General features: G+C 40.4%; 2 protein-coding genes across 2 annotated transcripts in view; one reads left to right on the forward strand and one right to left on the reverse strand.

Annotated features, from left to right (window-relative positions):
- The window catches only part of kif6 (kinesin family member 6), a 118800-nt gene extending 113292 nt beyond the window's left edge, over positions 1-5508 (reverse strand). The window contains exon 1 of the mRNA XM_084097666.1: positions 5387-5508. Coding sequence (XP_083953792.1) covers positions 5387-5446 — 60 coding nt within the window. The 5' untranslated portion in view covers positions 5447-5508. The remainder of the gene's footprint in view (positions 1-5386) is intronic.
- A 2046-nt stretch (positions 5509-7554) lies between these two features.
- The window catches only part of LOC311072542 (kelch-like protein 29), a 180258-nt gene continuing 172048 nt past the window's right edge, over positions 7555-15764 (forward strand). Inside the window, exon 1 of the mRNA XM_084097626.1 lies at positions 7555-7733. The gene's annotated coding sequence lies outside the window, so the exon portion shown is untranslated. The remainder of the gene's footprint in view (positions 7734-15764) is intronic.

Raw genomic sequence — 15764 nt, forward strand, 5'->3', positions numbered from 1 at the left:
TTCCTGCTTCCTGAAAGGACTCTCTTATGAGCATCACTCCTCGTTGCTTGGCAGGTGAGGCCAAGCCGATGGGGTCATAGAACCCTGCGATCTGACTCAGCAGCATGCGTCGGGTGAGAGGGTCGGGGGTGCTGCCTCTGATCTCATCCACTCGTAGATCCAGAACGGTCCTCATCTTTCCTTGCCTCCTTGAGAAGTTCACCGATGTCAGAACATGGAGTTTGTCAGATTCGGGCTCATATCCCAATCCCAATGCCTTATTCTCCTCGTCCCGCATCTGGTTGGGGAGTATCAGGGTCTTGGGCTCTGTTGACCTGACGTTGCTGGGGTCAGTGGGTTTTCCACTCCTCCCACTTTGGCCTGTCAGGACCCAGGGCTTGAGGGAGAAGCCACCTGCTTTTAGGATCTCTTCCACTCCTTCGGTCATCCTAATCAGAGTTTGGAGATCATAATAATAATAATAATAATAATAATCATTTCATAATTTTCATGTACATGCTTCACACTAGGGCTGACCGACATCACGATGGAGAGCCACCATCGTGATGCGCTGCCCCCCACCCTGTCAGACCAGCCCAGTCTCACGGCAGTTCGTTTTCGTGTGTACACCAGTGGTTGGGAACCTATGGCTTGTGTGGCTCGCAAGGTCTCTCACCCTTTACCAACAAACGATAAAAAAAATTAAGAGTGTGTTCAGTGCTGTTTGCGAGTGTCACGAGTCACCACAGCAATCAACCAAACGCTTACGTTTCTGTGGTAACCACAGTTACAGATCCTGCACTGGGATTCAAGCAGAGCAGCTTGTTTAAGGTGATGGCGAAATTAATTTTAAAACAGCAATGAAAATGTAAAAGTAGGCTATATAAACTTTAATATATCCTTTTATTGAAACGGGTGCTTTGCTGTGCAAAGAGAAACATTTCACCCGTTGGCCGCTGGTACTTTCACTTTTGCCGCAGAGACCCTTTATGTCCTATAAATGTGTCGTATTGTTGATAATCCGCGCAGATTTCAGTTGACGATTATGTAAAGTTAATAACAAAACATGAATGAATGAGAAAGAAAAGAGCAGGATGTGCTATTGAAAAGAAATATTAAAAGCACGATAAGTTGCGAAAGAGATTCTACTGACAGGATGCTGCGTGCGCGCTCCGAGCGCAACATGGTCAAGCATAGTAGTCTTTGTCTTCGTTTGCGCGCCTAAACGGCCAAATAAACATAGAAATATTTCAAAATGCCAAGCCGAGTATTCCCGTGGCGTAAACACAGTAGATGTAAGTAGCTACAATGTGCACTCTCTCTCTCTTCGTGATCGTCAGCACCCCCCCCCCCCCCCCGACAATATCATCGTCCATCGTGTTGTTTTACTGTAAACATCGTCAACTGCCAATTTAGGGGGCAACGCCCAACCCTACTTCACACTTCAAACATTATGCACCATACTCAAGTCCTACCAAAAACCTATGCAAGATGCATGCAGTCTGCAAGCAGGAAACTACAGCTGGAAACTACAACTCCCAAAATGCCCCGCGGCAAACCAGGAAGTACAACGTTACTTACGTTAAATACCGGTCCGCGATTCATACATCATCAAACATTTATAAAGCTAAAGAAAGTAAACACGAATGGACACGTATGGTATAGCAATGTTATAAGTCTAAATGTTAGCTTTATGTCCCACGGCTTCGCCACCTCGTCAACTTTGGAGCATAGCGTTATCTTTATCAGTTAACTAAACTGCTTAGATCTACCGGAGCATAGCGTTATCTTTAACGTGCAACGGACGTAAACACAGTACAACAACATAGCATGGCGACAGCAGACAACATGAAGCGTACATCATAAAAGCAGACAAGAAAACATCTGAAATTAAGAGAGCTTACCAAGTGGCTGAAAGTCATTACAAACTAAATGAATCTCACGCTTCCTTTTCACGTAGTAAACACCGGTCACATGTACTCACAGCACACTCCTCTCTTAAAGAGGCACTACGCTATTGACCCTTCGCTAAGCCCCGCCCTCCTTAGTTACTGTTGCTACGCCTGTCAAGCTTTTGCGCCTGGCACGTCTATTACAGTATGTAGCCTATGCACGGGTTTCAGACATTCCTAAGGAGATAATTAGTCATTTTTGGCAAACAGGTGAAAATATGAGAGTGCAATACTGCAGTATGCATTCGAGGGCTATATCCACGACATAATATGCAAACGATTAGAGAATAATTTCATCAAAATTGAAGTTAAAGCATAACGTTAGGTCCCAGCGCAAGCAGCAACCGCCTCATATGCTGACCATTCAAATGGGAAACACACAAATTTGAAGAACAGCTTTGTGCATGCCCAGCAGGGTAAGTGAAATTTGAAAATATTCTAATATTTATAAAACAAACAGCTTATCCATATGTATTGTGGAATAAACACAAGACATTAGCCTGACCACTTTGCAATGATACCATTCTCCCGCTTATATTTTTAGCGCGCCAGGCTAACGTTACTGCTCACACGTCGGACTAACTTACTGTTATGAACTGATTAAGTTTGCATACCAACCTTTTCCTTGGAGATCTCCGGCAAGCCCCGTGATGTTCCCTCCTTTTACTAACTACCTTTTACTTTTACTAGAACTAACGGGAGAGTCGCGATCGGATTGGGGTAACGGTTTGGCCGTCGATTAACAAAATGTTGAAATATATAGTAACGTTATGTCAGTGAGCCTCCGTCTTGCCTTTAATCACACTGCTTGATCCACGAGCTGGACAATAACTTTATTCTAGAGCTGCTATAAAGCCAAAACACTTTACTTTTAATTTCCTATTATCAATGTAAAGCTGCTTTGGAACAATCTACATTGTTAAAAACGCTATAAATGAAGATGACGCCTGGCATTTCTCCCCTTGGGTTTTAGGTTTCGGGAAGGGAACAAAATCCACCACCCCGTCCAAACTTTTAGGATACCGGGTATCAGATTTGCACAATCCATACGCACGACGCTTCGGCATGTTTCCCTCGCTCGAAAGCTTGCCAGACCTCCCGCGCCTAGTTACGGTTGCTAAGCCACGATTGGCCTGTGGCGGTTTTCGGGCGTGGCTTAGCGAAGGGTCAATTGGGCTGCTAAACCACAAACGTTTCTCCATAAGTGTTACTTGCAACATTTGTAGCTCTGGTTTAAGGTAAACATTTGATTAAACATGTAAATAAGAAATAACAAATCTTCACAAATGACAGAACTCCACAGAAAACACAACAGTAATATTTTTAGGAAATTTGGTATTCAATTCCACTGCTATGCCGACGACACCCAACTTTACCTGTCCTCCAAACCTACCTCTAATTTTCCTCTATCTGTCCTCTCAGATTGTTTAGCAGAGATTAAAGAATGGTTTGCTTCAAATCTTCTTAAACTTAACACCAGTAAAATGGAAATTTTACTTGTTGGCACTTCTTGACATCTGACAAAATCTACATGTTCATCTGTGAATATTGACAACTTACTAGTGTCTGTATCTAAACAAGTTAAAAGTCTGGTGGTCATTCTTGACAGTACTCTCTCATTTGAAGCACACATAAACAGTGTCATTCGCCTGCTTATTTCCATATACGTAATATTAACCGACTTCGTCCGGCTCTCTCAGTAAAGAGCACGGCAATTCTTGTTCATGCTTTAGTCACTTCCTGTATAGATTATTGCAACGCTCTTTTTTATGGACTGCCTTCAAAGGTACTCCACAAACTCCAGCTAGTACAGAACTCAGCTGCTCGAATCATCTGCAGAACTCCCCTAGCTGAACACATTACTCCCATTTTACAACACTTGCACTGGCTCCCGGTTAAATATTGTACTAATTTTAAAATTCTTCTTCTTACTTACAAGGCACTCAACAATCTTGCCCCTTCATACTTATTTGACCTTCTTCTTATTACACTCCTTCTCAGACTTTAAGATCATCTTCTTCACTCACACTTGTTCTCCCTAGAACTTGCACTACTTCCATGGGGTCCCGAGCCTTTAGTCATGCAGCTCCTTATTTATGGAACCTGTTGCCACAGGATGTACGAAACAGTGGAAGTCTTTGTGTTTTTAAATCTCGCCTTAAGACCCATCTTTTTCGGCAGGCTTTTATATGATTACTTTTACATTTTAATACTGGTATCCAGGCTGTAATATGAGTATTTGTTTACTGTTGATTGTTTTATTGTGTTTGTAAGGTGTCCTTGAGTGTCATGTAAGGCGCCTATAAATTAAATGTATTATTATTATTATATATCTAGTCATTGACAGGATTCTGAAGCTGAAAATACAGAATTATTTTAGATGCTTGCACTCTGAATATTTTTATTCTGGTGTCACCATTGTCCTGTGCATTGGGTTACCAGCATCAAGTCCAAGCCTATTCATTTCCACCCCCAGTGTAATTTAGCATTTTAATCAACAGTGCATTTTTTGTTAACCTTTTACAGTAACAAACATTCAGGAACATTCAGGTCTCTATGTCTTAGAGAATCGCAATAATATTGTATTGTGAGATAACAGTATTGTGATATGTATCGAACCGTGACATGAGTGTATCGTTACACTCCTAAAAATTTGTTTAAATCATCTCAACTTAACTGATGGGGCATATGCATAGCATTTTTCTCATTAACTCTTAATAACTTAAGTAGGTGTGAATTCAGGTTGATTGGGACACTTTTTGCCATTGAGATGACTGGGAAAAAGTGGCCCCCAATCAACCTGAATTCACCCCTACAACACGGGCCATAAGCAGGCAGAAGTGCTATGTAAAATAGTTGCCGTACAGAGATCAGAGATCTTGAGGGTTTGTGCTCTCAGATGCTTTTGTTTTTAAGTAGCTGAATAATATCCAAGTGAATGAAACCAATTTCTTATTTATTTACTTCTGTAGGAAATGACTATATAATAATATAACTAATATTATTGGACTAATATGATTATTGCTGTACGTTTTACAAGAAAATATACCATTTGAGTCTTTCTACTTCAAAATTTCAAGTTAATTCAATGTGCACTTGGCAAGTCTTGCAGTTTGTTTATAGTTATTAAAAAATGTACTAGCAATTTCTGAGTGTAAATTGTTTTATAGTAAATCCTACACCACTTTATCAGTATAAAATTACAAGAAATGAGACATTAGACACTGCAGCACCAACATTCTAAAAGAAAACACGAGCGTTTAACTCTTATTAACCCTTTAGATAGATAACGTTAGGCCTATTGAAATCAAAATGTAAATAACACGACTAGGCTACATGCAGATAGAAGTGCTACAAGAATTGCACAATAGCTGATGCACAGATGTTAAGATTATATGTGCAAAACCGACTAGGTGTCCAATACAAAGTAACTTACACAAACGCAAAATACTCACCGAGGTGGGTTTCTTCGTCGGTTTCACACGTGCAAAGATTTGAATCGTTTGCTTAACCATTGTTTTATATGATAATTATTATTCTTTAATTATTATTGTTATTATTCATCCAAAGCACCAGTTTAGCTTCACACATTTAATTCACTCCTTTCTTTTTATACTTCTGTGTGTACAGAGGTTGCTACGCGACCAGTGACGTGACACGCTCTGCAGAACGTATGCACTGACGTCACCTGACCTGCGTTGCAAAAGATCCTGCAAAATGAATGGATTTAGAAGGGGAAACTGCAAAACAGGAGTAAAACAAACGATTAGCTGCTTAAATTAAAGGCAGCTGGACCTATAGGGACCACATTATTTGGACCACTTGCACTCTCAGACTTGCATTCTCACACTTGCACTCTCTGGCTGCGTTCGAAATATACACTCACTCACTATTCCCTACATTACTCTACTAATATAGTCTACTTGAAGGAGTGAATGAAAACAAGTGATCGATTTCGGACACTGAGTGCGCCGGAAGGACTGCCGCTTTTGCAGTTTGTGCTTGCTGTTTAATAATCATTTGAAACGTAGCAGCTCCAGTAGTAATGCAAATATCTATCTTGAACTCTGTCATGGAAAAAAACAACAAAACTAGCATGTATAAACCATAATTAAACAATGCAATAAATAGGCTATATATATATATACACACCTACTTTGGATGCAGTGCAAGTTCCTTTGTATAAAAACATCTGCTACATGCACATTAAAATATAATGGCTGCGAAAATATGTCAGTTTGACAAATTTATTGTCAACCCAATAAATGCCAGTTTAAAAATGCTGTTGTAGCCTATAAGAAACAATGTGCCACTGTCATGTAGTTTTTTTTTTTTTTTTTTTAAGTGTACAATAAACAAACGAAAAATGAAAGAGATATGTTTCAATAAAACAGTGACTGGTTTCAGTTCTTAAAGTTCTTCAGTTCTTATAAAGCCCATGGCAATGTGAGCCTGAAAAAAATAAATAAAAATTGTTCTCCTACATTTGCACATCATCCACCAGTAGATGTCAGTCATGTATTGGATGTGAATCTGAGGCGCTGCCAAAAGAGAAATCAATATCCAACACTGTAGGCTACTGTAAATAAATACTGAAGATTCATCAAGGATGTGCTGTTATTCTGTGAAATGCATGAAATAAAGAGATAAACAAAGCAAACTAATCACATGTTCTAGTAAACAATTCATACATTATTGTTTTATCTTCTGCTGTAGCCTGTTGTTTACATTTGATTTATTTACATTTTTTATATTTAAATTTAATTATTTTTAATATACTGTTTAATAATATACCACGTAATTGTATACAGACATTTCCCCCCTAGTTTAAACTTTCGCATAAATTGGCTGAGTAAACTTGACCTTTCCACCTGTTTTTTTGACAGATATTTTTTTTTTAACATTATGATCATTTTAGGTTACATTTTACATGCACTGTATCAATTAAAGAAAATATATTTTTAGATGTTGAAACTTGTCACCATTCAGTACATTGATGAAATGATTACAATGTTTTTGTTTGTTTTTGTTTTTAAATACAAAAAAGTCCCTTTTGTAATATAATATAATGGATTGCAAGTATATTATAAGGAATATAATAATACAAAAATCTGATCCTAAAAGCTTTTAAATGCTGATAACATAAATGTATAAATATGTTTTAAGTAAATAATTATATTATATAAACTCAGCAAAACAAGAAACGTGTAAACGTGTAAAACTTGACGTGTAAATATTTGTATGAACAAAAATTTAAACAGCTCGACAAACATAAACTGAACAGTTTTCACAGACATTTGACGAACAGAAGTGGAATGAGTAGCCTACAACAAATAATAATAATAATAATTTATATTTCAAAATATGTTAACTTTAATTACTCATACTGATTGAATTTAATGTATCACTTTTATAGGTTACTAAGCATTGGCTATACTTTTTTTTTTTCTTTTTTTTTTTTACAATAAATTTGATGCGCTTGCATTACAAACTGAACTTTAATTTTTGCTGTTGAAACGTGATGCACCTGCACCTCCTCTCTCTCGACAGGTGGCGCTGTGTGTTTAGTAATTATAGAGTTAAAGGGGAGGAGCAGAAACATTACACACACACACACACGCTCGCGCGCGTACCACAGGCCGTCGGTGCGCGCTGACTATCCAAACACGCGCTGAATAACCCAGCATCATCATCCCTCCTCATCATCATATTCCCATCAGCGTGTGCACGAGCTGCATCACTGACAGCAGCGCGAGGAATTCTGTGATACAATGAAACAAACGCGCGCAGATTCATCCTAAGGTAAGACAGCTGGAGTTCAGAACATCATCATATTGGCTTTACAAACTACCGCTACTGGAATTAAGAAGCGATACATTTGTGTGATTTCTGCATATGTGTTTCATGAAGAGAAACTAATGTAACGCTAGCAAAGGCTGCTTTATTTCCCTCTACAGTCACTATAAATTCTATATACAGTTGCTCTTTACGCTGCTTCTGCCCTCCTGAATTTAAGAAAAGAGTCACTGGAGACGCCAGTTTTCACTTTTCTGAACAGTTACAGGTGTGGAACCATTGAAACTGCATTAATAATTGTTGCTATTAATATTTGATTCTGACTTGCTGTGTTTTTATGTTTATGCATGAGTTACTGCTGATTAAATGACAGTTATTGTCATCGTTTGCACATGGTAATATTAAGGTTTTAATGTGACATGGAATCTAAATTATATATTTAAACAGTTTAGTCTAGCTGATATTTTGCAATATCATTGAGTTGATGGATTTATGTTACAGATTTTCTGAATTGCTAAAACACATTTCCCAAAACCGTCACCAACTTTCTCAAAACCTTAAACACAAAACCAAATCTTCAAACATTCAGAGAACATCTGACTCTTCTAGCAAAATCAAACAATCAATTTTATCTGTGCTCAAAATCAAACAATGCTTTCAGATCATACACACAGTGATTAAATATTATAAACACACTACAGATCATTTATTTGACACTACATCAAAAAAAAAAAAAAAAAAAAAAAAATGGAGAACGCAGAATCCAAAAACATGCTGTTACAGAAATAAAATATTGCAACAAAGTATACAAATTTTGCAATTATGTAAAAAAAAAGTATAGTAATCACAACTTACAATAGTAAGGTGAACAAACTGTATACTGTATATACTGCAGGTATAGTATTGTATTGAATAGGAGGCCCATTGAATGTCTGTATATTCAGCACTTGCATACTGTAAAAATACAGTAACCAAACTACAAAAGCCAAAATGGTTCAAAAAGGCTAAATGAAAAGCATGTTACAGTACACTCAAAAGAGTTGTGAAACTGAAAAATCAAGGTCAATGAGAGATTAATTCTGCTTCAGCATCATGTCTTCATGTTGGGTCCAGCCTGAGGACTTTGTCCACATCACAATGTCATCTCTGCAGGCAAAGGGAAAAACCTTCTAAGTGTTCCAGATCCAGCCTTGACAACATTCTCCACACCAAGCTCTTCCTCGTCCTCATCCTTTTCCTCCTCGTCCACCACTTCTAACTCATACTCTTCCTTCTCTTACACATAATCTTCCTTCTCTCCTTCTTGTATTGTTTCCATCCACTGTTGGTATCAACAATCAGTGCAACATTCTGAGTCAATTTTGGGACTCTGAACTGACTGTAGTTGTGTTTAACTTTTATCTGCCTGTGTTTAGCATTTTGAAACATAAATGCATCACAGTGCAAAATGTGTGCATGATATTTGCAAATATCTAGTTTATGTCTAACTGCCTGAACTTGTTAATCATTTTACAGAAAGAGTGATTTATTCAACAAATTGGTTTAGGCTTTTGAGAATTTGGTTCAGAGAATGGGATTTAGTGTTTTAGCAATTCAGAAAATCTGTAATTGAGATTATAATGTGTTTGCATATGCATTTTTTTCTTATTTACTTGTCCAAGTTTTTTTATTTTACTTCAAAAAGTACCTTACATGAGCAGGTAGATGTTTCACAGTAACATAAACCAAAGTGCTTCATATGAAGTGTAGAACACAGACAACAGTAGTGCAATATTTAAAGCAAATTTAAATAAAAATATAATGTGTAAATAAAATTTAAAATTTCATGCAATATAATAAAATTTCACCTTGAAGCGAACATATAGATTTATTTCTTCAGTGTGTTTAAGTCATGATCTGTGTTGATTTGAGGAGGATGGAGTCTCACTTCACTCACTTTCTGTTTCGGATTTGTTGTATTTGTGTATGTAACAGAGTTAGAAATGTAAGTTATGCTGAGTCCCAATTCGCCTACTTATACTACGACCTAAAAGTATGTACTTTTTTTGTGAGGAAAAAGTACATACTTTTGAGTGTGTAGCAAAAGAGTATGCACGTTCTGGGACATACTTCGATGACGTCATGCAACGTGAACTTGAACGTGGTTGCCTAGTTACGCACACCTCGACTGTTAACAAAACATTTTACATTTCATTCATTCTTATATGTCCAATATAATTTTATTTACTATTCCCATCTTTTTTTCCACAATACATTTACAATGTGTTTTACCAAATTGAGGAGTGAAGCAGGGCGTCGTCGTAGATCAACCAGACGCAGGTCGTTTGTGAGGCGGCTGGTTCTGACGTTCATGTGCAAATGTGTGTAACGAAAGCTACTTATTTTCTGAGTTAAAATATTTAAAGTTTAAAATGTAACTATTGTTTAACGTATTTTATACTTAACCTTATACTTATGTATAATACTTAAAAATACCCCGATGAAAATGAACCATGCTTTTACTATAGTAAAAGTGTAGTTTCTTTGGTTGGACTGATAAAGTTAACATTTGTACAGCCACAGTATTACTACAAATAAGTCAGACAGAAACATCAAAATAAATACATAAAAAAGACACTTGCATGACACTTTACTAGAGCCTTTTTATTTATTGTTTTGTAGCCTGCAATGAGGCGCTCAGTATCTTCATCGGATCCTACAAGATAAACACGGTACTTTTTTGGCACAACATAAACCCATTAATATTACGAGACAATAAAATATAACTTTTATTAGGGTTAAACATTTGAATTCTTACACTTCAAAACTGAGGGCACATCTCCGCTGCTGCATCCGACTGCCAGGTTTACATCATCACCGCAAAGCTCCTCCCTCCCGCACGCAATGGGTTGTGGGCAATATTAGCCGTTAGAGTGTGCATTGATCTGCACTTCGAATTCTAACCGGAAATAGTAGACCATCCTGGTATCTTTGGAACACTCATTTCAACATACTACGATTTGGGACGTACTAATTCTAGTTTCGCATACTATTTAGGACGGATAGTATGCGAATTAGCTGCTTAATTACGGTGAAAATCACATACAAACACTAATGCTGAGTCCCAATTCGCATACTATCCGTCCTAAATAGTATGCGAATTGGGACTCAGCATTAGTGTTTGTATGTGATTTTCACCGTAATTAAGCAGCTGTATTGAGTTTGGTGTTTTGGAGCCCCCCTTTGGAGAAATGGTGTACTGCAGCTCTGCTGCGTTTTGTCCTTGTGTTGTTGCCGTACCCGATCAGAAGCGGTATGCTTTACATGGGGTAGGTTGACTGTATAAAGCACTTCCCACTTTGTTTTAATGTTGTAACTGTAAAATGTTGTTTAAGTTGAAAACTTCGACATATCACCTGTGTTATATTACTTTACATGTATTGTTAAGATTTGGGTGCAATTCTAGAAACTTAGAGAAAGTTTATTAATGCTTTCATTATGACCACGAGTTCATACACACTGAGTCTTAATCCTTCTGTATGAATGTTTCTTTTTGTAATAATTTACAACAGAAGATCAGAAGCGGTATGCTTTACATGGGATGCTGTTTTATGTACGCCAGTGCCTGAAGGCATGTTTTGTGTTCTGATTTTCCAAAGGAATAAATGTGAGAAAAGCCAGTTTTGGTCACAGTCCCTTCACCGCCTGACCACCGTTACACTGGTGCTGTGACCTGTCGATCTCCCAGATCAGCCCAACGCCGATCACCGTGGATGCTGCGTTGAAGTCCAGCTCGAGTGTGCGAGATCAAGTGTGGTTAGAGTTGTCTTTGTATATGGTTAGGCAGTATAGGCCTGTGTTTATATTATTCCAGTGTGGGGAATTGTTCATTATCCTTGATATACAGTAAGCTACAGCTTTCTTTCTCTAATATTGTTATCTCTTATATAATTTTTTTTTTTCTTCTTTCTTTTTTTTTTTTTTTTTTTGCATTTGATAATACACAACACAGATACTTACCATTATGGCTGAGAAATATAGTTACAGTAATGTTGGAGATAATTTTGCTAGTCCAGTTCTTCCTAAAGGGAGGGGTATGTGGGGTGCATGGCGGGGTTCTGATAGCGGTGCTGTTGGACATAGGTTGGACAGTGGGGAGGTGGGTCATTCCCAGTCATTAACTGACAGCGGTAGGGGGTACAGGGTTAAGTCAGAACCCAGGTTGTACTCCTGTTGGCCAGTCTTTGGGGGCGGGTCCTCTCATGTCCACACCCAGCAGTATTGATTCTGCTGCTATTAACCACCTCACGAGCATGGTGGGACAGTTAGGTGCCCAGATTGGTGAGTCTATTGTAGCCAAGTTAATGTCTGCTGGCGTAGTGAATACTAGCAGTGAACAGCAGGGCGGCTCATCCCCTGCACATCACATCACACACATGCAGAACACATCACCTACACATACAGGAACTGACTCTAGCACTGTAAGACAGACAGACTCACACGTTACTGTACATGTAAAATCAGACAAAGAGCCTAAGTTGTTCAGAGGTGACGGTTCTGACAAATATCCAGTCCAGGACTGGATTGACATAACTAAAGCTTATCTGAGAAAGCAGCGGTGTCCTGTGGATGAGCAGGCAGAAGAGATCATGGGAAGGTTGATGGGCAAAGCGAGAGATGTTGTGAAGGTTGCCCTGCGCAGTGATCAGACTCTCGACGTGAAACTGAACCCTGGCCTCATTTATGATATTCTCCTCCAGTATTTCAGTGATGTGTCCTCATGTCTCCCACTAGCAGATTTTTACTCCACCCTGCCCAGACCTGGCGAGAGCCCAGTTGATTACTGGTTGAGAGTAAACAGAGCAGCTGATCTGGCTGATGAAGGCCTCCGCAGGCAAGGCAGGCGGATAGAGAATTCCGGTGAAGAGGTGACACGTATGTTTGTCAAGCATTGTCCCGACCCAGAACTCTCCTCTATCTTTAAGTGTAAGCCCATTCATGAGTGGAGTGCACGTGACATACAGTTGAGAACTGATGACTATCAGAGAGAGCTAAGGGCCTCTGGAAGAGCCTGTGCAGATGTGCGGGTAAAGAGCCACACCACCACCCTTGTCAACATGCAGCCTAACCCAGCGGCATACAGTCAGCCTGTGCCTGAGCAGTGTCACACTCAGTGCCCTACCCTCACTACTGCTCCAGTCCCTAGTCCAGTGTGTCACCCGCAGTGTCCCTCCTCTGTCACAGTTTCAAGTCAGAGCTACACCTCACATCAGACTCCATGCCCCCCCTCATGTGCCTCTACGCCAGCTGTATTACAGAATAGTCAAGACGCTGAGGATAGAATTCTGTCTCGTATGATGGCCATGTTAGAGCAGATGATGGGGAAAGTGCAGCAGCGCAGCAGTGCTCGTGGCGGAAAATTCCAGGGTGGTAATCGAGAGAAAGCTTGTCGTGTCTGTGGTGACAGCAAACACACCACCATCACCCATTGCATGTCAGAGAAGCTGTGTTTCACTTGCCTTGCCCCAGGCCACACACGTGTGGGATGTCCCACCAGGTCTTCCCCTGAGCCTCAGTCGAAGGGAAACTAGTAGACTCATATTCAGAGGGAGACAGTATGGGTCATAATTTTAACTCCCACAGTGAAGATATTTCTAATGCAGAAGCCGTTTACACGATGAACAAGATGGCTTGTAATGACACTCAAACTGTTGTCTTTCAGAACTTACACAAAGTTGTCGGCAGTGACAGTCTTTTCTATACTCCTGTGATGATTGATAATACAGTGACCCTGAACGCTATGCTAGACAGTGGCTCTATGGCTTGTACTATCAGTGAAACTGCTGAGATGAAGCTTAGAGAAGCTGGAGCTTTCACAGCACATGATCAGTTAAGTACAGATGTTGTCCTCATTGGCTGTGGTGGCTGTCGCGTCATGCCTAAGTCAGCTGTCTATCTGCAGATGGAGGTGTATGGCTGCAAGATCATAGTTCCTACTCTAGTTGTCCAGGGCCAGCATGATGAAATGATATTAGGTACCAATGTAATCAAGCATGTTCTTCATCAGTATAAGCAGTGTGATGCCTATTGGAAAGCTGTGTCTGCCCCTTGTCCTGCTGGCGATCCAGAATCTGAACAGTTCCTCTCCATGCTTGCTGGTGTGGACCGTTGGAGAGGTGAGGAAGTTCCTTGCAAGATAGGCACTGTGAGAAGCAACTCGGCAGTGTGCCTTGAACCTGGTCGTGAGTACTTGATGTGGGGAAAGCTACCCAAGTCTGCTGCTGTATCTCCTGGTAGCACTGTGATGGCTGAACTCACATCATGCCGCTCAGCTCCAAGGGGAATTCTGGTGGCGAGAATGGTGACGTCTTTGTGGGGAGACAGATGGTTTCCGTTAAAGCTGCAACACCTCTGATAAACCCGTCTTGGTGAGACGCAATGCTAAGTTAGCTGACGTTTTTTCCCTGCATTGCGCTGGAAGATATGGATGACACACACACTGGGGTCTCAATGGCCATGTGTTCTTTAGTAGCTAGTAGATCTGAGAATAATGCATGTTCTGTTGACGACAAACTCAAGGCAGTTGGATTGAGTGAGATTGACATAAACTCCTGTGATGTGTCCGAGCAGTGTAAAGGCAAGCTGACTGAACTGGTTGTGCGCTACAATGATATCTTCTCACGTCATCATCTGGACTGTGGAGAGGCAAAGGATTTTGTCCATCGCATTCACCTCTCAGATCGCAGGCCATTCCGACTCCCTTTCAGGCGGGTGCCCCCAAGTCAATATCAGAAGCTGCGCCAAGTGCTGAGTGAGATGGAAGAGAGAGAAATCATCAGGAAGTCCACCAGTGAATATGCGTCTCCATTAGTTCTCGTATGGAAAAAGAATGGGGATCTTCGAATCTGTACGGATTTTCGCTGGTTGAACAAGCGAACTTTTAAAGATGCTCACCCTCTCCCTCACCAGGCCGATTGCCTAGCAGCACTTGGAGGAAACGCCCTTTTCAGTACTATGGATTTGACTTCCGGGTTCTATAACATGCCGTTGCACGAAGATGACAAAAAGTACTCTGCCTTCACCACTCCAATGGGTTTATATGAGTACAATCGTTTGCCACAAGGTCTCTGCAATAGCCCTGCAAGTTTTATGCGCATGATGACTAGCATTTTTGGAGATCAGAACTATCTGAGTTTGCTTTGCTACCTGGATGATTTGCTTGTCTTTGCTCCTGATGAAGAGACTGCTCTGCAACGTTTGGAGGTGGTGTTTAGCAGATTACGTAGCCACAACCTGAAGTTAGCCCCCAAGAAGTGCTTTTTCCTTCGAAAGGCTGTGAAGTTCCTTGGGCACATAGTCGATGAAACTGGTGTGTCGACTGATCCCAGTAAGGTTGAGGGCATCATGAAAATGACAAGTGCTGACCTAATGGAATCAGATGGTGTGACTCCCTCAGCGAAACGGGTTAGGTCTTTCTTGGGAATGATCAATTACTACCAACACTTTGTACCCAATTACTCAGCCATCGCTAAGCCCCTCTTCTCTCTGTTGTCAGGCCAGAAACGAAAAAGTAAGCAGTAGCCAATGAGTAAACACAGGTCTCAGAGCAGGAAGTTGAGTGCCGCTGACTGGACCCCTGACATGGAGCAAGCTTTCCAGAAACTGAGATTGTCACTGGCCGAAACAGTTGTCCTTGCTCACCCTGATTTCACCCGCCCTTTCATGCTGTCTGTAGATGCTTCTCTTGACGGTATTGGTGCCGTTTTATCGCAGATCAAGGAGGGAGAAACCAGGGCAAGGCCCATCGCATTTGCCAGCAAGTCTCTTTCTCAGTCTCAGAAGAATTACCCAGCACACCGTTTAGAATTCTTGGCGTTGAAGTGGGCCATCTGTGACAAGTTCAGCCACTGGTTGAAGGGTCATGTGTTCACAGTGTGGACAGACAACAATCCGTTGACTCACATCATGACAAAGCCCAAGTTGGATTGCTGTGAACAACGTTGGGTGGCCAAGCTAGCCGGCTACAGCTTTGATATCAAGTATGTTCCAGGTCCACAG

This window comes from Abramis brama (genome assembly GCF_963993115.1).
Source record: "Abramis brama genome assembly, chromosome: 21".
Taxonomy (NCBI): domain Eukaryota; kingdom Metazoa; phylum Chordata; class Actinopteri; order Cypriniformes; family Leuciscidae; genus Abramis; species Abramis brama.